Below are 24,890 nucleotides of genomic sequence, written 5' to 3' on the forward strand. Positions count from 1 at the left end.
GAAATGAATGCACATACTTTTTTTATATGTGTCAGCATTTAATTCATTTCTGTGCCAAAAACAATTAAATCTATGGGGTATTTTAGAATATTATAAATCTACATTTACTTAGAAAAATAAATATAATTTAAAAATATAATCTCAGTTGTAGACATGAGCATAAACCATATTCACAGAGCCTTCATTCTCGGCTAATCTAGTGTAGCAAGACAGCTAATTATCCTAGTCCTACATTATAAAAGTACGTAGTTAAAACAACCAAAGAGCTAATGGAAAAATTGCCAAGCGTCAGAGACTGAATGTGTCATTTGCAGTGAGAAACTGGCAAAATGAAAGTATGAGTCTGAGTCGTCAGTGTACTCAATGTTAAAATAGGGGTCCCTTAAGGAAAAAGGTTGGTAACTATTGTTGTAGAGTATGTGCACTTCATTTTTTTCATTTCTCCAATGCAAATGTGTTAAAATAGTTAAAATGCATATAGACTGTACCTGTAGCATAGAATTAGGACACAGTCATAGTATCTTGTCGATCTTGTCAGACAGTATTGATATGCACAGTACAACATTACATGGTACGACTTTATTTTTCTAAAGGAACTTGGAGCCTGTGTTGCTCACTAACAAAGGTGAAAAATACAAATATATATATTTTATATGTTTTTTTCTTTAATAAAATAGCCACTTCTCCAGCATTGTCTTCCATGATGCACTAGATGATGTTGCACAAACACACAAACTGCTAAAGGCTTTATTCTGTTGCCACAGATTGACCATTTGTCACAATTTGCTAATTAATATGTGAAACCAATTTTGAGCAGTGAAACTGAATACTGCTGCAAAATCATTTGCTTTCATATATGACTGTACACATGATTTTGCTGATCCTTGGAGGGGGGGGGGCTTATATTATGTTAACGAATATCTCTGAATGCATGTATACTAAGTACTTTGTTATATAATTTGTTATTAAAAGCCACAAGTGCTCTGACATCAAAGGCTGTTTTTCAGAGAGAAGAAGAGGCTCTTGTAGGACCCACTTGGGCAGTTCTGTTTCTCGCCCTTTGTCTGCTTCTTCATCTTTCTGTCTTTTTCTTTACTCTCAATCCCTTTTAGGAGAAGATCAAATCTTCCCTCTCATGCAGGCAATAGCATATCTCTCCCCAAGTTCAGTACCTGGTGCAGGGTGCCTCGAACTCCTCATGCAGATAGACAGAGTGCCTGGAAGAGGCGAAACTCCTTGACTTCAATAGAGACAGAAGAGTTCTTTTCACTCTCTCATGTTTCTTTCATCTCGCTGTATCTGTGAACTTTGAAAGACCTGGCACCTGATATGATGCTTTGTTGGGCTTAAAGGGATTTTTTGTAAAGTGTTGTGATCGGAAAAGTAGAAAAAGGTGGACTTTTAGAATGGCTTGAGTATCTTTTCTTCATTCATACATCGTCAAACATCTCAAACCACCATCCAAATACCCAAGGTTCATTGTTCTCCATCTTTTCAGTGCAATAACTGCAGGAACACAAGAAGAACGCCCGCGGTCGGCCCGATCTGGAAGCATGACCGATTCCCGTCTTTTTCAGATGGCTTCATCTATTTTGATTACAGACCCCCCTCCGAGTGTTGGCCATCTCCTCTCCAGGCGGGTAATGGGAACAGGATGGGAAATAGGGCCAGCCTTGTTACATTTCCTTTGTTATTCTGAAAGGCAATCATCTCTGTGGCTGTGATGTATGTGCGCTCTAATCAGCGGGTGCGATTGGTCGAGCGGCAGCGGGGCACGACAAGGTATATGGAGACAAACAGAAACCGAGAAAGTGTGGCCCGAGTGGAAGTTTGAAAGTAAAGAAAGACAAATGGCAGAGGAAATGAAGGTGAGACCCAGACGAATAGAGGAAAAGGAAAGAGACCAGAGTGTGAAAGAGAGATGGATGAGGGAGGAGGGGGGGGGGATGAATGAAAGAAGAAAGAAAGGAAAGAGCACAGAGAGAGTTTTATCTGACTCTCACAGCCTTGGTGATATGACAGGCTTGGCAATCCAAAGCGTTTCACCATGCCACCCCCTACCAGGGACAATATTCCTAGCTGCCTTACACACACACCCTCCTGCAGAGCACACACACACACACACACACACACACACACACACACACACACACACACACCAACTGTACCTCAGCCCCATCCCGCCTCCCTACTGCCTGTCTCCTCCCTCCCTGCCACCCTCCGTCTCTGTACAGGATAATCCTTCCCCCACCCCCCAAATACCACCGCTCAGTAAAAAGATATTTTCCAAGGGCCCGGATCGCAGGCAGTCGCATGCTGCGTGCTCGCACAAAAGGCAAAGGCGCACATGCACACATGCAGATGAGACGAGATACATACGCACAAATGCACACACTAAAACTTATAAGACACAGGGACTCTCCCAAAACGTACATGAAAGCATCTGCCTTTCACAGATAATTACACTCCACCATCCCCCTCTTTCCTTTTTTTTCTTTTTTTTTTTTTTTTTCTTTATCTCTATCTATTCCAGCCTGGATAGATACTTGTGTTTGTCAATATGGAGAATTCACGCATCATTGACAATCCTGGCATTGTTGTTGTTTTTTTCTCCCTATCCATGCTGGCTAATGTGAATCACAAGAGGCGATGAGTGGAAAAGACAAGGGCCTGCAATGACTCATGTGAGCCTCATTGAGCAGGGCTAAGAGGCTAACTTAGAGCTCATATGGTGCTAGTGAAGTCAGACATTTTGTTTTTATTTTTTTTTTTTGTCATTTACACGTACAAAGCCGAGCATGAAGGACAGACTGTAAAGTATTAAAATCCTTTAGAACCCCGATGTACAGCTAGTTTTCGCCTATTTAACCCTTAGGTAATTTGTAGAGCGCCATCTAAACAATTCAAAATGTTCAATGATAAAACAATAGAAAATAGATTAAAACATAGATCCAGACAGAAAACAATATGTACCAACAATGACAAAAAAGCTTAACTACACAAAAATGTCCTGAGTTTTTTCCAAATTCAGTTGTCTTCTTGTGAAGAAATGACTTATATATGTATATTTATTTCATATATGTGTACTAAGTGCAAAATGGGTATTTTAGAATCTTAATTTAAAGTCCAAAAAGCTGACTAAATCAAAGGCTTTTGAATCAAACTATAAAGTGATGAAGTTGTACGCAAGTTGTATAATTCTTTTTTTTTATTATTTATCACTTAGAAAATGTGAAAAGCACAGGACACTTTTGGCATGTACACAAAGCTGTTTCTCATTTCTAAATCCAACCCTGTCTCATTTCCAATTCGTCAAGATTAAATGTTCATTGAATCAAACATATTTCTAACCGGAAAGGTGTGCCTTTGTTTTATTTATGAGCAGCTAAGAGGCTGCTTCAGGGCATCCCCATTAACAGGGTGCCGGAGGTATGTTTGCGGATCCATAAAAAGTGACGGATTCAAACGGTTTTGCGAAGAAAGAGTCAGGAAAGGGCTGAGGAAACGGAGGAACAAAGGTGAGGGTTAGGGAGGATGAGGAAAGGTGAGATGGAGGATGGGAGGAGTTGGAGGTAAGAGAGGAAGGTCATGAGGTGAGGTGGAAGTGAAGCGACTTGACAGCAGGGGAATATTCCAGTTTACAGCGGAGTCACAAGGGACTCATGCAACCACCTATCACAGGAGTCTCGCTGTGAAACACACATACACACACACACACACACATACACCTTCCAAAAAGATCTCTCTGTCTTTGTCTCAGTTCCTCTCACACACATACATAAACACACGCATAAACACAGCGATTGGCATCAGCCCACAGTTTGGCGCTCTTTGCATCAAAGCGATGACTGTTGGTGCTCCGAGGCAATGTTGATGCTCGCTGCAAGCAATCTAATGTAGGCTACATGAGGAAGAGTTCATGTGTAGGACAAGTCGAATTCACAGTGAAGCATTTAAATCACTTATAGGTTATATTGTTGTTTTCTTACAGTAGCCAAAGTAAATCAGCTTTCTCGCACACTCACACTCATACTGGTCAAAAATGTTATTGGTCTGTAATCAAAAAATATTGAGCAGAGCAACTAGCAAGCATGACGTCTCTGAGCAATCCTTCCTTCTAAAAATAACAGTAAATACTTTTTGAGGAAAACTTAATGCTGCACAGATTACTTTTTTTTAGCAGCAGGAGACGTCAATTAACATATCTAGCAAGTCACACAATGTTAATCAAATACAATCATCATAGGCAACATATTTCTTTTGTTTTTCTACATTCACTCTTGCAATACTATATCAGCTTGTTGCAACTAAAGCATTATAAAACTTTATCGTGGTCTTGGTTAAATATTGAAAAAGCCAACAGGACGAGCTTATTTTTGTAACATTTAACCAAAACCACAATCTTTTTCGTAACTTTTGTTGCCTAAACCTCACCACCCACTGGACTCCACAGGATGTAAACCCTGGTCCCTGGTTTCAAGCTTTACACTTTGTGTGCAGTGCATAAATATGGCATTACACCTCATCTCAAAATACAGTTAGCAAAACAGAGTGGCAGTGTTAATGTAACTCTGAGGAGACAGGGTGGCTCTGAGGTAAAAAATGAGCCGGTGTAATATTTGATTCAACATATATTATTTCATTTTTATGCAGTTTATGTTTTATTCAGCCCTGCAAATGTGCAAATTCTGCTAATCTATCTGAGCTTGCACAAAACCAGAACCCCATTCTTCGGTTTGGCAGTTGCTTCAATGGGAATGAATGAGAAGTATCAGTGAAAGTCTGCCCAAGGTGATAAGGTGATATTAGCCATCAGTCCAACAAAACTGTCTCACACCATTGAATATGAAAAACTGAGCAGAGCAAATATAAATTGGAAATAGTTTATATGAGCGATACTGCAGGTTGTAGTCAAGTCATATAATATTATGATAAACACAGCGATAGCATACCATTACAAAAGATGCCTCAAGATAGCACTCTTATCTATTGGCAAACCATGCAAATTCACAGGTCAAAGTCCAGCTGTGTTCAACTTTGACCACCACATTTGCACTGTTTTACGGAGTCTTCTGGAACAGGCGAGAGCTTTCACCAAAACTCTAAACGCATTCTTGAAGTTATCAGTCGTACAAGCTTCAACTGAAGTGATAGAGAGACAGATAATCAGTCGAGCCCGGCAGCTGCAAGCCAGACCAATCTGGGAACTATGTAGGGCAGGTAGGTCATACATGGAATTTTGATTGAGCACTGTATTTGGTTTGCCACACTGATTAGCTAAAGGCGAACACAGTAATTTTGGTCTACACTTGGAGCTTTGCCAGACCACAGTAGTGAGTGATGACTGTGTGAGGGGAGCATTGGTGTGGTCATGTATGGAAATATTCTAGAAGCAATTGAAGCTAATTTAATTGACTCTTTTTTAACGACGTGGGTGGCAGTATTTTTCATGCATTATTAGTCATGCTAGCAGCAAGGCTCTGTGGGCGCCAGTGCTAGTCTGTTGGTCCACCACTTTGGTTCAGTATGAAATATCAACAACTATTGGACGGATTGCCATGAAATTTGGTACTCACATTCATGTGACCCTCAGGATATATTGTTATCACTTTGGTGATCCCTCAATGTTTCGTACCACCATCATCAGGTAAAAAATGTTTGAACTTTATCACATTCTCAGTCTTGGTAATTTGACAATCCAGGTAATTTATCAAAACACAATGTTATTGACATGCACAGGATTTTTTTTAAACATATCAAATCTGCCTTTGTGACTGGTGCTATATATAGAGTAAACAAACCACATTGGGCAAGTACAGCCTCTCAATTCTCAAATATGACCCTGAAGTAAAAAGTCAAAGGGGATAGAAACGACCTTCAACTCTTTTCATGATAAATTACAGGATGATGACCTTGATCTGGTTGATATTAAATCAAAATCTTAGTCATGACCTTCAGAACAGTTAAAAAGTAGAAATTCTTCATCTGTGTTAATCCCTCTTGTCTTTAAAATGTATGGGTTTATACTTTAACTTATTGTAATTGATTGTGTTTTTAATCCTGACACTCACAAAAAACACACTCAAGACAGAAGACACTGATGAACGCCCAAAACATTTTGTACGTCTTAAAATAAAGTTTTCAGTTTGCTGCTGACTGCAACACCAGTCGCAAGTGAACATTTGCCACACCTAAAACACCCACGTCAACAAGCAAAAACCACAAAAATCCAAATACACAGTCAACGAGGGACAGCAAAGGTTGCAACATCGATGACGACAATGTCACCAAGCCAGGGGATAGCACAGAAGGTCGGGGGTGCAGTGATGCTCCCTGAAGGTGCAATTAACGCTCTGCTACAGGAACAACGCTAGACAGGGTTCCTCCTCTGAACCAGAACATTGTTACACTAATTAATAAGTCAGTCGCATCAGGGTGGCTTTGGCACAATAACAACAGCAACAGTAACAACAATAACAACAGGAAAAGCACTGGGACAAACAGTAGAACAAGAACAAGGGTTTAACATTTTGCTAACAGCTGTTTGCTGCGTTAATGAGAGGAAATCCTCCCTGAAGGACTTAACACTGTTTAAAAAGTAGTTGGCAAATTACAGGACCAATCACTTTAAGGGCCATTTTCATTTAGGTGATGTATTTTTTATATTTCCCTGGCCCAACACAATCAGCATAATGTTTTCAGTGCAGCTACTAATTTAATAGCAGAAAATGTTTCAGCTCTCAAAAGTCTCTCAAAATTGAAGACTCTCTCTTTATAGACAAGAAGTGAACCATCACAGAAGAAGCCAAAGTACCAAACTCTTCATCCAGAGCAGCCTCAATAGACCAGAATGCAATGCAGCCATAATGTGCAATATGGCTAAAAAGACTTAAGCTACATTCATGCATTGTTAACAAAATGGAAACTGAGGGTTTTTTCCCACTCGGCTGCTGAATGATATGAAGTAAATGCGGCATAAATTGCAACTCTTACCGTTTCCTGACTGGAATTAACTCTCTAACTCTCCTGCAGCACAGGTGTAAATAATTACATTAATTATGTTCCACTGTTCCACAATACCAGCGCTCAGGAACTGGAAAGTGATTAGTTTCACCTGTGTTACTTGTTAAATCTGTGTTTAATGAGTCAAAATACATTTAAAAAGTCTATAACCCTCAGCTGAATGAATGAATACTCGTTTTCATACTGTTTCTCACAAAGTTGATGAAAGGAACTCTGGGAAATGTAGGAAATGAGGAGACTTTGGTGCACAAAAAGCAAAATACGAGACATTACAAAGAGAGAACAAAAGTAAATACGGCAAACACATATCCATATATCAGATATAACCCTAAAAAATGAAAATATGCAACACTCATGTGTTGACAGTAAGCCTTTAACATAAAGTGAGCTCAAACACCTTGTATGTACTATAATCTACATTAATTTATCATGTCGAACAGGCTGATGTAAAAAAGCACGTCTTATCTTATGTCTGACAGACATTTTTAGGAAAGCCTAACTCAAAGATCATAAAATAATATTGACAGTAATGCATTTTATTCTTTTTCATCATACTTTCTGTCCTCCTCTGGGAGCAGTCAAAAGCATGATAACAAATCTTAACATCTTAAACTGAACATTGACTGAAGATGGATTTTCTCTTAAACGTTCAAATCAGACTGCGAGACTATTAGTTCAACAGCCAGCTCCTACAATGTCACTTGTCTGTAACACACAAGGTAACAAAATGTAGCTAACAGTTCTGAAATGGTTAACTGAGTGGTAGATTTTCACTGTTCTCTATTCATGATGATGTTTCTCACCCACCATAATAAACTGGACTTTCTAGGACATTAATAATCATTTTACTGTGATCATTTTCTATCATTTTCAAGGGTACATTCTTGGCTTTCATTCAAGTCTAGTTATGAGTCTGTTCACTTGAGCTCTTATAAATCTAAATGACAACATGGAACATGACAGACACAAATTTTTAAAAACCGGAATAATCACATGACTCCACGGATTCTGGAAATATATAATTTATCCATACTATCTCGCAGTGAGGGATCATTTTGAGCCTTCAATTACAAGATTTTCCTCTCACGGAAAACCTTTTACGTAATTTTTTGATGGTATGATGTAGGGAACTGTCGACCCTTCAGCCTAGAAAACTTTGTGAACATCACTGCGACATATTTCCCATTGAATTTCCTGTTTGTTTGTGTCTTTAGATTGCACTCTTCATATCTTTTTTGTGCAATCAACATAAATTTATGTAAAAGAAAATGTTCTGTCTTTACAAAGAAGCAACAGCTCTTCTCTTATCAAACTACTTTTGCAACAGATGAAGGTTAATGCCTTGTTCAAAGGCAAGAGTGTTTCACTATTTACTGTCTCTGAGGGAACATAATGTATTTAGACATTTTATGGCCTTAAAAACAACATACTCAGAGATGATGTTGGCTGATAATGTGTTGGTTGATTGCGGGTTTGTTTTTTTTTCTTACAGCAGATGATGTTTTATGCTCGGTTGAAACGAAACCGTCTTGGATGACTGATCAGTTGACTACTTTAATGTATCTGTGAATGTATGGTTTCTTACACTCATGAAATATTTCCTCCAAACACAGCTTAAACACAACTCCATGAAACATATTGCAGCATTCAAGATTCACTGCAACTTGTCTTCTATACTGTAAAAATGGTTCAGCTGAACTCAGAAGGGAGACCCTAAACCTCATAACTGCATTAATTTTCAATGCATCTCCTCTCTGTCTGCTTTAGATGTAGTTTAATATTTTAATATCTTCTGGTCATAATCAAATCACAGCCCTATGTTCTGGACTGAAAACTACCACCGCTTGGATTGGGACTTTGCGAAATGGCATATTAGAGTGCAGAGCCGACTCAGACATATGGGATCAAGAAATAGTCGAGCAAGAATGCATGAAGGACTGCTGTAGACTGTGAGATGAAAAGAAATGCTTTGTGACTACACTCTCATAATTTGAGTGATGCCGACACTGCAACCTCCCCCGTTCAAAGGAAATATTTTAGATTCTTTTATTCTTTATATTTATTCTTTTGTGCAGGAGGTTTAGTAATTTCATTTGGTTGGGACACACACAGATTCACCTGTTTTTTTTTTTTTAAACTTGTTCATCTGCAGGAGACTTGTTAGTGTATTTGTATCTTTCTCTTGACATTAAGTAATTTTTCTATGTGGTAACCCAACTGTATCGTATATAGAATAATGTATTTAGATCTAATGTTTCTATCTGATCACATGAAGTTAAAGTTAAGTCACTAAACTAACCAACTACGATGGTCACAGTCAGAATACAGCTGGAATTAATTGACATTAATCATCTTTTTTCCCCTCTTTCTTGTTAGTCATGTCTATTGTTTGACATAACACTTTGTATATACCATAAAATGTATAAGAAAACTGTAACATAATTAAAATTCACACAAAAAATGATTAGCCTTTTGTTTTTATCTTCATGAATCTCTGTTCTATGTCATATTTTATTTAAATGTAAAAAGGCAAAGCAAAATTATTTGTGTAGCACCTTTCAACAACGAGGAAATTGAAAGTGCTTTACATAACATAAAAGGCATTAAGACAAAAAGTAAAAGAAGCACAAGACATGATTAAAAGACACATTTAAACAGAATGTAAAAGAGTTAGATGTAAAATAAAAATGAGCTAAAATGGAATAAGAATAAAACAGGAAAATAAAAAAGAGAGTGCAGGATATGAATCATCAAAATTCAACTTAATAAAAGGCAGCAGCAGTCTTTAACCTTGATTTAAAAGGACTGAGAACTCATATTGCTTCTTTATCAGGAGCAGTCTTGCCAAATATATCACTTTTCTACAATGTAATTCTACTGCAGTGTCAGTACTAAAGAAGAAAGTGGTAAAACAACAGTGGACAATAACCCTTTTTTTTTTCTTTGCTAATAGGTTGTGCAAGTGAAGAGCTCCCTCCTGAGGCCCCCTGCTGACAACAAGCACAACTCCGTACAAGTCTGAGAGCTTCATGAGTGTGTGCACATAACCTCCACCTCTGTGTGTGTGTGTGTGTGTGTGTGTGTGGCACCATGCTGTGGACAGTGCTATTAGCGCTGCTGGTGCTTCTGCTGCTGCAGACTCAGCTGTCCGTGTGCTTAAGGGAATTACGCAACGGGGGTTCCAGCTCCCCTACCTTCTCCTCTTCATCATCCTCTTCTTCCTCCTCCTACAATGCCACCCAGCAGCGGCTGCCTGGAGCTATTATTATTGGTGTGCGGAAAGGCGGCACCAGAGCCCTGCTGGAGATGCTCAACCTGCACCCAGATGTGGAAGTGGCAAAGGCTGAGGTAAAAGACCATTATTGTCACCTAATAACTACTTCATTCACATATGATTCAGAGGTTGAAAGTGTCTAAGTGTAATCTAAGTGTTATTCACTCAAGTACTCAACTTAAAGACATATATTTGTTTTCGAAAGTGTATTGAGACACTATATAAGTAAGTAAGTGCTTGTATGTACATTTATTTTCAGTGATTTTACACAGAAAAAGAATTTATTAAAGGAAAAGGCCTCTATATTTTTCTTACTGTCAACAAATCTCATGTGCAGAACCAAACCAATGATGAATTGATCCTACTTACAAGTATTGCGTGTGTATCTAAAGCCTGATATATCTTATTCTTCTGTGTCATAGACCTCAGCTATTGTCCAAAAACTATTAAAAACATGTCACTGAGCCACACCTTTGCACTGGGTGACATGTTACTCCGCCACGAATAGTTTGGGCACGGTAGTTTGTTTAGAAACTGCTCCAAAGACTAATAACAGTGATCATGTTTTAAATCTCCAGACAGTAGTTCCTTGTACGACAGACGCCACTTTGGATTGCGCAGGAAAGCAGTTCAGTTTACCCTGCTTCACTAACTTCTTGTGTTACATATCACCACCTCTTGACTTTGTACTGACGTTCTTTGAGAAATGTACAATACAATGTAGTACAAAGTCAAGAGGTGGTGATATGTAGCACAACAAGCCAGTGAAGCTCAGTAAACAGAACCGTTTCTTTGGAGCCGTTTCTAAGCAAACCATCATAACCGTAGTATTCATGTCCAAGGAACATGTCTCCCAGTGTGATGGTGTGGCTCATAGATGTGTTTTTAATAGTTTTGGACAACAACAATGTCTACCGCAGAGATGATTAAGATATATCAGGCTTTGGATAAATGTGCAATACTTGTAAGTAGATTCATTCATTGTTTGTTTGGCTTTGCACAAGAGATTTGTTGACAGTAAGAAAATCACCAACCATATCCTTTAAGTAAGTACTGGAAAGTACATTTATTTTCAGTGATATTACACTGAATATATACATATTTACTTACATAGTTGGTAATCCAAGTTTAAACAAAAGGGTTGCCGAACCAGTTACCAAGTTGATTGACAGGTCTTCTTTAAATAGAGGAGCAACACTTGTGAACAATTACATCTAAATTATTGTTTTCTAATTCTATAAACGTTTGATAAATATTATGAATCATGATGGTTGAGAAACATACAAAATTCTTTTTAATGAATAAATATAATTTTGAGGTACTAGTACTAACTTTTTTGGAAACTTGTGCGCCACTATCATTCGGGGGGAAGTAATGTACATGTTAATCAATTTTACAGTCACCATGAGACAGACTCATAAAATATTACATTACTAAATTTTAAACTTCTTGTCTGTGTATAAAAAAAAAAGTTAGACAGAGCCTTCTACAATATTAAAATCCCGTTTAAAGGTTAATAATTTAACAGTTTCAAAGGGATTATTCTATAAAAATGAACACTTTAGTCTTGATTCTCAGGGATATTTCATTGTTATAATTGTGTACTTTCAGTAAAAGATTGAATGTGGAACTTTAACTTGTACAAGACTATTTTTCTGTTCTGTTGTATTGCTGCTATCATTTAAATAAAGGATTTGACTACTGTTACAGAAATCTTGAACTTGTCAATTCAGAAACTCCTGTAGATATAGATGTCTTATGCAAAAAGATTTATTGACAAACACAAACTTGATCGACCAAGGAGATAATAGTTAACATTCAAAGTGCCAGGGTAGACCCTGTGAAATGCCACCGCAAATCTGAAGGAAAAGAGTTAAAAGACTCTCAGTTATTCACGCAGCACCCAGGCAACCTTGTCCCTAGTCACACCATCGCTATAAGATTGTTTACTTTAGCGCTGTCTCTATGGCAACAATCATAAAGCGAGGTCGGCTCGACTGGGAGGAAGACAACTGTCTGTCCTTCACTGTCTGCTTGTCAGAGCATTTCATACATGGCACATATATGAAAATAGAAGCATTTTCATACATGACATATATGAAAATTCCTTCACAAGTACTTCCTCACTTTGGATGATGTGAAATACCAGCCAAGAATAAAATAACTAAAACTAGAACTCAAAGAACTGATCAATAATTGCAAAAAAACCCCAGATTTGTTAGAAAATGCTCTGCTCTTTAAGGGAACTCTCAAAGAATCTGAGCAGCAAAAGGGATTCTGCTGGGAGAACTAACTCCAACAGCATATTTAATTTACATATCATATTATATAGAACAGAGACAGCTGCTGTAAACATACAAATCCAATAGATCTTATAGTGAAGTTTCAATTTGTAAGAAGTAGGGATGTGTGTTGGTGGAGGAGCTGTAGCAGCAGGCAGTGTTGTCATGAAGGTATCAGCAGAGTTTCAAAGGCCACCCTGCACACCTGTATGAATAAATGTATTATTAACTGAATGTTAACAGTTAGCTGGAAGCAAACCATCTGATGTATCATTGAACCACTCATGCTGATGCAAAAATTAAACAGCTGAGAGCCGATCAGCTGATGCAAGCATGACTTTGGCACTCTGCCTGAACTGATGTTAATGTTCCATGACCAGTTTGTAGAGTGATACATCTACTTCACTGGTGTACTGTAGTTACCCTCCTATTTCCCTCAATAAAGCCTGTAGTTTTCTAAATGATACACATGACAGCTATTTGCTTACAAGCTGCTACAACTGCATCGCTAAATCTGTTCTGTTACTAATTCAAGAGTGATCAGTCTACACACACACACATACCGTATCTCCATCAGTGCAGGGAGGTGAATCAAAATAGAGGCAACTCAGCTATGTATGGTTGGTATTTTCATGGATGGATGATGACAGGCCTGTCCTGAAGAGAAATCCATATCAGGGTAGTTTGAAGTGAGGACTACAAAGTTGGATAGCTGGCGCGAAGGAATTGATTGGTTTGGACAAGATGGGGACAAAATGAATAGTGCTTAGTGTTTTTTTGATGGTAAAAAGGCTTACACATAAACTTCTCATACACATTCTTTCAGCGCGAGCAAAGGAAGGTTTTCAATACCACTGAATCAAGAAGTGACACAATAATTCATGTAAGTTTGCCACTTTCTTCATTATCATTAACACAGCTTCACTTTCTGTGCTTCTGGTAGGTGCACTACTTCAATGTGGAGGAGCACTACCGCAAAGGCCTGGCCTGGTACCGAGCCCAGATGCCCTTCACCCTCCCTGGTCAGCTGACAGTGGAGAAGACCCCCGGCTACTTCGCAGCTCCCCAAGTTCCTGCACGGGTCTGGGACATGAACCCTGCCGTCCGCTTGCTACTCATTGTCCGTGACCCAGCTGAGAGGCTCGTCTCTGACTACACCCAAGTCCTCCACAACCGCCTGACACGCCACAAGCCCTACCAGCCTCTAGAGGAGCTCCTGATCCACAAGGGTCACATTGACCCTGGGTATAAAGCGCTGCAGAGGAGCCTGTATCACCTCCACCTGGCTCGCTGGCTGGAGGTCTTCCCCAGGGAGCAGATCCACGTGGTGGACGGCGATGCGCTCATTCGCGATCCCTTCCCCGAGCTGAGAAAAGCCGAGAGGTTTCTGGACCTGCCGCCCAGGATCAGCCCAAACAACTTCTACTACAACACCACCAAGGGCTTCTACTGCCTCCTGTCTGCTGGACACGACAAGTGCCTGGACGAGTCTAAAGGCAGGCCACATGCACCGCTGAGCACCCAGGCCTTCAGGAAGCTTTGTCACTACTTCAGGAAGCCCAACAAGTTGTTCTTTGAGATGGTGGGGAGGTCATTCTCCTGGTGCTGATCCAGCGGTTAACAGCTACTATGGAGATTAAACACCTCCTGAACAATGCCAACACATTCAGGGACTCAGAGGGAAAATGAAACTGTTGTTTATGTGTTTTATTAGGTCTGCAGGTAGATGAATGGAAAGATTTGAGCTCAGTTTAAGTCATAAAATCCCTTGTTGTTGATACCTACTCAGGTATAAATGGCCAACAAAAGCACCACAACTTTAGAAGATATGTGGAGAATTCAAACTGCTTTGGCCAACACAAACTTTTACCATGACCATGCTGGTGCCTCTGTGGATGAACTCACTCGAAAAAGCTATGACAACTGTGCCATACACAACAGAAAAAAACTGCTTGGTAGTGCTTATTTGTGGGATGTTAAAAAAAAAATGTGCAGACTTTGAAGTAATGTAGAAAATAGACAAACGGTGAAACAATGGTTGAATTAATGAATTGTTGCACTATGAACTCTGATTGCATACAAAATCAATCAAGGTTCAATATAGACAATGTCAAACAGAAATCAACTCCTTGTTTTGATTTTTCCTAACAGTTGTAAAAAGGTTTGTGTGTTAGTGAAATGTTTTATTCATTCTGTTTTTACTTCTTTTATTTTACTTGGCTGACTTTTAGATGTTCAGTGAATATATCTATTTTGACTCTTTTGAAATGAGCCACACTGAAAACTTTTTGTTTTTTTAAAACTTTCAATGCCAATGTAGTATTGCTAGTTTGTGTTTTTTTTAAACATACTTCTAATAAATGTGTTCAGTCCTCCTGCCTTGTGCGAGCCTCCCCTGAACCCAGCTGTACGGTTTAAAGGGTTTAAAAACATCAAACATAAAGACACAGATATACAGAGTCACTGACAGGCCTCTCTGGAAGCTCCTCACTCTAAGAGTATGAAGATGTTCCCTGTCAGTGTCTATCTAACATGTTCTTTACATCGAGGATCAAAGGGAGCCTATATTTCTTTTCATCATGAAGTTATTCCTTTGAAGAAATTACCTCTGGTTTCACCCCCGCGGTATAACAAATTACAACTGTAGGTCACCTGAGGGGCTGTATGTGTTGGAATTCTGACTTTATTCAAAGCCAGAATAGATTTCTCACCTTAATTCAGTGCAGGTTGAAAGGCTAGGTCAGGCTGACATGTCATGACATGAGCGCAGAAAGCTTAAACCATAGAATTAAAGGATAGGAGGAGTATTCTTCTTTATATTAATGAATGTGACCATTCTGCTGCAGCTCACACTGAATGGGGCTTTTGTTTGGGAATTCAAAAATAGGGATAAATCCAACATGAAGAAAGGGCTTGTTCTAGCTGTGGACCAACTTCAAGCTTACTGGTGTTATTGACAACACTAGTGGCGTGACTCTAGGAACAGTCAGTCATTCTGTCAGTCTACCACTTTGGTTCAGATGAAATATCTCAATAACTATTGAAAGGATTGCCCCAGATGAAAGGGGATGAATCTCGCTGACTTTGGTGACCCCCTGAACTTTCATCTAGTGCCACCATGAGGTTGACATTGATGGCTTTGAGAGCAATGTCTCGACAACTAAAGATTACCATAAAACTTTGCACATACATTAATTTCCCTCTCAGGATGAATTGTAAGAAGCAATCTTTTAAATTTTTTAGTCAACATAAAGTGTATAATAAGTGTTAATTTGTCCAAAATGTCAGTTTATGACCAAATACCTGCAAAACTAATGACATGACCATCAGCCTCAGCTGTACTTCGAGTTTAGTGCTAATTAGCAAATGCTACCATGGAAACATACTAAGATGGTGAAATGATTAATATTATACGTTCTAAATATCCGCATGTTAGCATTGTCATTGTGAGGATGTTAGTATTTACTTCAATGCACCATTGTGGGAAAGTCCAGCCTCACAGAGCTGCTAGCGGCAGTCTTGTTTTGTTGATCCAGTGCAGAGTAGCATTGCCTGTGTTTGACCAGCATCAGTTAATTATACTGCTGTGTAGCGACTTCTGATTTTCTTACTGATTGCAAGGAAAAATTTAGGAACCTCACAATCAAAAAGTCAGGCCAGTAATGATTTCCTCCAGGGTTAACTGGTGTTGTTTCACGTTGTGAAGAAAAGTTCTGATAAAGCAGATCCTTTCATCAGTAGAGCTTAAAGACTACATCATGAGTTTTATATTTTTGAAAACAAAATTTCACATGGTTTATGATGGCTAATCACCCCATTAGACAGTGTTGAAGCCTAGTAAGAAGCACCAGCAGAGCAGTTTCACAAAGTTAAACTTTAAATGAGTTGAAAAACAGTGGACTCAATATAGCTTCGGTGCTTTGACGCTGTACCTTATAAATGCCCAAATGTCACATGTCAGACATAAATAATGATCAGAAATGTGTCAAATTCCTATTTGAGTTTTATCTCAGTGAAGATTGAGTTTTTTAGGGGCTTTTGTCTTTTTTCACCCAGCAATCACTGCTGATGCTAATACTCAGCTAATACTTCTTAGTCTGTTTATTTCAAGATAATCTATAATATCTACGCAGCAGAGACACAAGATGTTTAAAACAGCACATGCTTTCAGGAATTGATTACAGGTTGAATCATAACTCTGTGTAATGGAAACTCGTTAAACAAACATTTGTGGATTATTACTTTAGTCATTTCAAGTACGCCGCAGAAGAAAATAAGAGCTGAAGGCTGACCTCTGGCTGTCACCCTCCCATCATCCTCGAGAGAAAACTGTAAAGACAGAGAGAGACAGAGATGTAAGAATAAACAAATGATTCTCGCTCTTTGAAGATGTGAGGCAGCTGCGTCTTTCATGTGTTCCCACAGAGCCTCGCACTTGTATGGACAATACATCTCATGTCACATTTAATAAGAGAAATCTTTTATTTCTTTCTTTCCATCTGTCGGGTTCCCAGGTTTACAGCATTTTCATAACCAACTTTGTTTTGACCTGAGAATGATTCTCAGCATCGGCTTTGTTTAGAGGATGTTTATGATTAACTGGTAAAGGGGTAATCTGCAGGATTCATGTTCTAGTTTGGTGTCATATTTGATGCTAATTAAGCACTAATTCTAGGATTTCTGCTCAGTTTCTCTCAGTCAAACAGAATAGGCGGCACATTTTCTTTATGTTTTCTGTTTTGATGTTTGCTTTTGGAGCTGCTTTCTTTATCTATTCAACCACAGTAGCTATAGCATTCTTGATGTTGTGACTACTCAGTTCCCTCAGTTGTGGAAAAATATCTCACAACTACTGGACGGATTGCTATGAAATTTTGTACAGACATTCATGGTTCACAGAGGATGAAGCCTACTGACTTTTGTGATCCCCTGAGTTTTCTTTTTGCACTATGAGGTTTACATTTCTGGTGTCAGTGAAGTGTCTGACCATCTGTAACATTTGGTACAGATAACCACAGTGCCCAGAGGATAGATCCTAATGACTTTGATGATCCCCTGACTTGCCATCTAGCACCACCAGCAGGTCAAAGTTTCCACTTATCCAGTGGAATATCTCAACAACTACTGGATGGATGAAATTTAAATTTTATTGTTGTGAATTTTGCCAAATTTTTGACCACTTGGGGGCAGTGGAAACAAGCTGTGAGCACAACACCGAGATATGTATGATCACCTTTTAACATCCTTAGGGACAATTTTGGCGTTTTAATTTGCGATTTTGTGATAATTTTGGCTGTGTTAATACATATAAAATTTAACACGTTTGTAGATTTTTTTGTCCAATTTTGGAAGTTCAACCTCATTTCCTATAATAAGTCTATAATAAACTGTGTAATCAAAATAGTGACAAAAAATATCCCCATTGAAACCCATTAAAACCGTAATTTTTGATCCCACTGCCATTACAGCATAAAATCATTCATTCTATTATATCAGGCTTTCAATCCAGAGACCTGGCTTCAACAGTGTAGTTTTTACTATTTTCCACCAGATTGAGCCAATGTGTGTGCGTGTGTGTGCGCGTTTGTATATGCAAGCAATAGAAATTACTTGGTACTGAAATGAATAAATATTTGGTAGTGATAATCAGGACTGAAGTTAGTTAAACATTTTAACTCAATGAAAGTGGAAAACAATTTTAATATATAGTATTTTTATGGCAGTTTTAGGAAGGGAACATCTTTGTCCTCAGTGTGATTTTTTTTTTATCTGACACTATCACTGACATATCCCAGACTGTGATAATCATTTAGTTTCATTTAGTTTATGGAAAATAATTCATTTTTTGTGTTTTTTTTCTTCTTCATAAAAACAGTGGCATCATGTCAAAAACTGGCATTCAAAGAGATACAATTCTGTAAATGAATGAATATTTGGTGGTTATGATGCTGGTTAAATAATTAACTCAGTGAAAATGGAAAATATTAGTACATAGTATTTTATAAGCAGTTTTAGGAAGGGGACATTTTTGTCCTTTGAGGTAAAAAGTGTGTTTTTTTTTTTTTTTTTTAATCTGACACTGCACAAAAAATAAAATGCCTCATAATCACTGTTGGAGCAGGTAGCGTACAGTGGGTTTTTACATTTTGACTTGTCATGGTATTTTGCATGCTGACTCACTGTCACGCTGTCGTGGCTTGCTGGGACACTTGAACAGAAACATTGTTAATGTTGTTAGTAACACCTGTGCTTTTCCTACTGTGACAAGTCAAAATGTCAGCTGTGAAAAAAGCCTATTCCCTGTAGGTTCATCAGAGCAACGCCTCTCATTGCACATTTCCATTTGATACATTCACGAATATTGATTATAGCCGCTTTAACCTTCCATCCTGCACCATCATCAGGTCAAAATGTTTGTCCAATACTTTCTTTTATAACCAATCTTGCAAAACCAATCACATTCCCATCGGCCTTATCTGTGCTTTGCATTCAGTGCCAATTAGAAAAATATCTGCTAAACATCAGCATGTCAGTGTGAGCATGTTAGCTTGCAAATGTTAGCATTTAGCTAAAAGCATCACTGTGCCTAAGTGCAAACCTCGCAGAGCTGCTATAGCATAGCTGTAGACGCTTCATATTGTTTCTGAACCTATCACTTTTTCTGAGAAACAATCTTCCTTGCAACAAATGCAGCCACACAAATATAGCAAAGTGGCAGCAGTTTGACCCTGTATGACCCTGATTTAGAAGACATTGTGTTCCTCCGGGTAAATCTTCAACATGCATCTGTTTGTGACTGATAATTGGATAAAATGTAAATATTAAATCTGTGTGACACAGATCTGCGGCTCTCAGACCAACTGAGGGCCTCATGACGTTAGAAGAGTGATTGCTTTTTCTTGCAAAGGTAAGTCTTGTAACTGTCATAATAGGATCCTCACTGTCAGCCACCAGAAGCAGCAAGTTTTACCATTTTGAGAGTCGTTACACCTCTGAGTAAGATATGAGTAAACAAAACTTCAGAAGTGATTGTGAATATTCTTTTCAATAAACAGCTTTCTGTTCCTCTCACCCTCAGAGCCGCTTGTTCTTCTGCAGTCTCATTACTCATCTCTTCCACATCATTTGCAGGTCATATACTAAAGAGATTTTTCTGACACTTCAGCCAGTGAGAACTATATAATATACACATAAATATATATATATATTAATGAGATGTGCATGACACAGAGGTCGGATACAAAAGAGAACATTAGATTCTTAAGTTCCTTTCAGGCTACATGAGAGTTGAGTGGGCTTCTCAGAAGTTATTATAAAAAGAAAGAACTGAGGTTGGTACAAGAGAGGTTGATGCTTGATAATTGTTTAGCTGTAATATATTAAACTTTCAAAAATCTCTGAGCAATGTGTTACTAGATCAAAACGACCTTGGTTTAGTTCATTTTCTGTAAATTATCTTAAGAGTTTTAGAGAATTAAGCCGTCATGTTCATAGAGAGGATTAGTTCTGAAACTATCAGTACATTTTAGTATATCTCAGTAAAACTTAAGTATGTCTTTCACCTTTGATCGTTTCCCAAATATTGTCTGAATGAATGTTGTCCTTGTTCTTGAGCTGCACTCGAAGACTGTTATGTTAAGCGAACTAAAGTCTTTCAAGGTTGAAGCTCCAAGTGTTTCACAAACATCAAAAATCCCTGCTGGTGACACAAATGTAGCAGAAGGAATACTAAAATGCAAACAAAACAATAAAACTGACATATATCAGCCTTGAATTTCCAGACATTGGGAGTATATATAAAGAAGAACATGATTCCCACAACAAGCGGCTGAACCGTCCATGTTCACATTGGTAAAATGACTACAGGACATCAGGAATGTACAAGTGGTTTAGATGACTGCATTCAGTGTTATGTGAGGCATTTTCTGTACATGTTATGTTAAAGCCCGTCAGAGCTGTAGATGAGTCCACATAAACTCCTTTCATCATCTTGTGGAAAGGAAGGTGAGATGCTCTCTGCACTTAATAATCAACAGCTGCCCACACAAAGGCACCCACTTAGTCTGCACAGCACGGTTCATCACAGCCTCTGTCAAATTCAATCACAATTAACTTGTGTGTGTGTGAGAGAGTGTGTGTGTGCAATTCATATGAAGTGATAAATTTTAATTGGTCTAACTAATGTAAAATGAATATATTAACATACATCATCATTCTCCTGATTGATTATGTCAGTGGTTTTTGCTTTTGAATTTCAATAAAAGTCTATAGCAGTTCTGTGTATGTGTGTGTGTGATTTCCTGATACATAACACGTATTATTTACTAATTTCTGTGTATTGAAACAGCTGCTGATACTCACTGAGTGCTGTTGTTTCCACATTATCATTATCATTGTCTGTTCCATTTTTTTAACTTATTTTTTTACTCTCCATTAAAAACACAAACTGGTTCCTCTTGTTGCCCTTTCGATCCCTCCCTACTGGGTCTGTCATCACAAATTTAGGTTTTGTGGACCAGCATTATTTAAACCTGCAAACCTTAATTTTAAATCTTACTCAAGATCACAAAGTTTCCAAAAATAAGGTGGCACTAGGCTATACAGTTATTCTGAATAGTTTAGAATATGCAACTATGTAATGTAGAAATATGTAGAACAGCAGTCATTATATGCTATCTTGGATTTGAAAATAATACCAAACTGCATGAGATGTGATTCCCAAGTCCTGTATTTCCTCTATATTTATGTACAAATCAATCATTTTTTTTGACATATTTGCTGCATCTATTAGTGTCTCAAGTGTTTATTGATTATTCGAAGAAAGGATGGATGTTATTATGAATGTCAGTGGCTCCCCCTGCTGGCAGTCTGTAAACCTGCAGGACAAATCCTGTGGTGAGACTGTGGATGTCAGAAAACAAATATGTAAATTAAGTTATGGTTGGCTTAATTAAACTACTTTAGGCCCTAAGCTGTGAGGTGTCTTGTTGTCTAGCTTTGAACTTGACATGAATTCACTTCTCAACCAGGTTGTAAAATACAGAAACTCACTTGATACAAACATTTCTAATAATTAAATCAACCACGTCTTTTTTTTTCTACTGAAAACACTTCAAAACTCTACATTGTAAATATTTGAACACAAACTGAAAAACTTTTATGTATTGTTGGACAGTCGTACCACCTTACATATATCATATGATACTTAAAACGTTGAATAAATGTTCATGTAGCGGTTTCAAACCAAGCCAAAGATAACATACAAGGGTATTTATTCAAAGATAATATATGCAAAGTCACTTCCCTGAACACATAGCTTTTAAAAAAGGTTCTAGCCTCTTTCCTTGAAAAATGCAATGGACTTTAGGTCATGACATTTCAGTTTGTGCATACATTTGGGTACTATAGGTACATGTTTAAAGCACTGATATGGTTCAGTTCTGCCGGATTATCTCCTCCAAATATCAGGACACCAACTATGTAGTAGTGATATGTATTTAACAGATGGCAGGACATTAATTCCACAGTGAGGCAAACACTGCAGGATCAGTGGCATCTGACCACAGCAGCCGAGGTTCACACTGTGAAATTTCAAGTTTAACACATTTTTGCAACTGCTATGAACAAACATGTAACACTGTAACAGACGGTTGCAATAAGTTGTTTCCAATGATTTTTCATTTTGATGTAAAAAATTCAACTTTTAATACATCACTATCATTGTGCAGTTCAAAATATTACAGTAAGTCAAAAGGAAAAAAGCACCATCTCACATTTAGCTGTTGTTACCTAATATGCTGTCCAAAAAATATCTCCTTAAAAACTTGTATTATAGTAAATATTGTAACTTCAAGGAAATAACCACAAAAACAAGTTTTATATAAAAAATGGTTTTAACAATTTCTTTTTTCAGTATAAAACATAACAGAGTCTGAGGCCAATCAAACAAATTCACTGTCACCATTTGAAATAATCCCCAGTCAAACGTTCTACAATAACATACAAAGGGTATTTTTGTCATTAAGGGGTTTTCTGTAATTTTTTTTTCTAGTTATGGGAAAATATAACAACACAAAGTCTAACAATCACTCTTCGTTTGCTATAATATTAATAATAAAAAAGAACAAATGTGAACTCCTGGTCCGATCAAAGCCCAAGCCCCGAAATTTCTGGTCAACATGGCATCTATGCAGTCTTCTGCTGGCCCTTCTTCCCAATAAGGGATTTGTGGATGTGGGGAATGACACCTGAAAACAAAAACACATTGGTGAGATTTCAAGTACATATACCTATGATCTTAAGAAAAAATATTTCTGCAGAATATGTAGCACAGAATCAGCAGACCACACTAACACCAAGATACTTGTTGGCACCTATAACATGATGATGCTTATACAATCAGGCAATTATGACACAAAACCTTGATGTCAGATGGAAAGGATTTAACAGAATTGATGTATTTGCAACAAATTCAACTCACCTCCTCCAGCGATTGTTGCCTTGATAAGGGAATCCAACTCCTCATCACCACGGATGGCCAGCTGCAAATGACGGGGAGTGATACGCTTCACCTTCAAGTCTTTGGAGGCGTTGCCCGCCAACTCTAGTACCTGATCACCACAATGTCAAGGAACAGAAATTAATGTAAATAACACCATCTCACAGAAAAACGCTGCTACAATGCATGATGTGACATCCACTGCTAATCGCATATACAAAACAGGGAGGGCTTACTTCAGCGGTGAGGTACTCAAGGATAGCAGCACTGTACACAGCTGCTGTGGCTCCTACACGACCATGGCTGGTTGTGCGAGTCTTCAAGTGCCTGTGGATACGACCCACTGGGAACTGGCAGGGGATAGACACAAGACAGTTGTTGAAGTAAATCAAAGAGGCAAACTCTCTGTTGATAAGGAGAATGACACATTATACATGCAATAAAGCCATGAAGAAGTTTAAAGAAATGTACCTGTAGTCCAGCCCTCTGAGAGCGTGACACTGCTTTCGCCTTGGCTTTGCCACTGTCTTTACCTGCCTTGCCACCAGCCTACAAGGAGGTGATTTGAGGAAATTTGGCAAAGAAAACAATACAGAAAATTAAATTAGGCAAATTTAGGCAGAAATATGTAAGGCTGTGGTGCAAGTATAAACCCAGCACACAATACACAAACACTACCTCATTTCCACACTAACAGGGAAGGGAGTTCACAGAACTGAGTAACAGGGCATGGAGTGCTAAATACTAAAAAAAAAAAAGTTTTAAACAATGTGCAAGACAATACAAACACGCCATATGAGCATTGCAACGGGTACCAATCATGCACGTATGGTACAGAAGCCCGGTTGTTTACGCTGCTTTCCCGCCAATCACAAATAAAACATAACAAATCAAAGGCGGCAACGATAACGGTTACCGGAAATGTAACGTTATACGTCCAACTTAGCAACAAACTGATTCTATTGAAGAAACAAATACAGCGCCATCCTGACAAAAACAAAAAACAAAAAAACGAGAAGCTGACAGCAATAACCCCGCGACAAACAAAACAGACGCGCCGCTGTTACAACGTCCAGCGCTGAAGTTTAAATTCACCAGTTTAAGAAGAAAAAGGTTTTCCTTTAAAGTAATTTAAAAGCATATAAGTCACGTACATATTTGATTCGCGGACATATATGACTCAATTCTGCGTCTATATACTTAATGAAAGACGTATGTCAACAAATAATAGCTAACGAACCTTCCGTTAAGCCAATGAAATAACGTTAGCTCAATTTAGCTTGCTAACGGTTGCTAATCCACCTTTCAAAGAGACTACAGCAAGTCAAAAACCACTCCACTATGAATCAGAGTTTAAACCTTGAGTGAAATCCTCAAGTTCTGCAAAAGACATACTATTTATAAAAAACATACCTCAGCAAATACAACGTTCCCATTAACGGACAAGACACTAAAAACGTACTTCCAATGCTAACATTAATGCTAATGTATTAGCTGACAGTTAGCTCTTTAGCAAACCTTTTTAACCACACACCTTCTGGTCGAATTTCCCCAGTTATAATTCAAAACAGCACTTTCAACAGTTGCACAATAACTACAGAATAAATATACCGAGATCCCACGTAACACATTAAGCACCAGCCGAAACGCACATACCATTTTTCCGTCTCCTTATTTGATTGAAGAACTGAGTAGATAGCAAACTATTTCGGCTCCCGAAAGCAAAGAAACAATAAACCCTCTCGCAAATCTTTTGCATGCGACCCCTCGTGGGAGTCCAACTGTCCAATCACAGTGCGTGTTGTTACTTCGA

At 38.2% G+C, this 24,890-nt stretch overlaps 2 protein-coding genes across 2 annotated transcripts in view; one reads left to right on the forward strand and one right to left on the reverse strand.

The window, feature by feature from the left end:
• Nucleotides 1–14,228, forward strand: part of hs3st1l2 (heparan sulfate (glucosamine) 3-O-sulfotransferase 1-like 2) — a 30,079-nt gene extending 15,851 nt beyond the window's left edge. The window contains exons 2-3 of the mRNA XM_044331052.1: nt 9,977–10,371; nt 13,523–14,228. Coding sequence (XP_044186987.1) covers nt 10,114–10,371; nt 13,523–14,188 — 924 coding nt within the window. The 5' untranslated portion in view covers nt 9,977–10,113 and the 3' untranslated portion in view covers nt 14,189–14,228. The remainder of the gene's footprint in view (nt 1–9,976; nt 10,372–13,522) is intronic.
• A 7,606-nt stretch (nt 14,229–21,834) lies between these two features.
• LOC122966751 (histone H2A.V) lies at nt 21,835–24,865 on the reverse strand. The gene is made up of 5 exons (XM_044331079.1): nt 24,734–24,865; nt 23,549–23,626; nt 23,314–23,427; nt 23,060–23,189; nt 21,835–22,826 (listed from the first exon to the last, which is right to left on the reverse strand). Exons 1-5 carry the CDS (start codon nt 24,734–24,736, stop codon nt 22,765–22,767), a joined length of 387 nt encoding a protein of 128 aa, XP_044187014.1. The 5' UTR covers nt 24,737–24,865; the 3' UTR covers nt 21,835–22,764.
• Nucleotides 24,866–24,890: the final 25 nt, after the last annotated feature.

Source organism: Thunnus albacares, chromosome 2 (assembly GCF_914725855.1).
Source record: "Thunnus albacares chromosome 2, fThuAlb1.1, whole genome shotgun sequence".
NCBI classification, from domain to species: domain Eukaryota; kingdom Metazoa; phylum Chordata; class Actinopteri; order Scombriformes; family Scombridae; genus Thunnus; species Thunnus albacares.

Coding starts and splice junctions, on each gene's coding strand:
- LOC122966751 (XM_044331079.1), bottom strand. Junction 23,428..23,548: donor CTCAGAGGGCTGGACTACAG/GTACATTTCTTT, acceptor ATCCCCTGCCAG/TTCCCAGTGGGTCGTATCCA. Junction 22,827..23,059: donor GGCAACAATCGCTGGAGGAG/GTGAGTTGAATT, acceptor TTTTGTTTTCAG/GTGTCATTCCCCACATCCAC.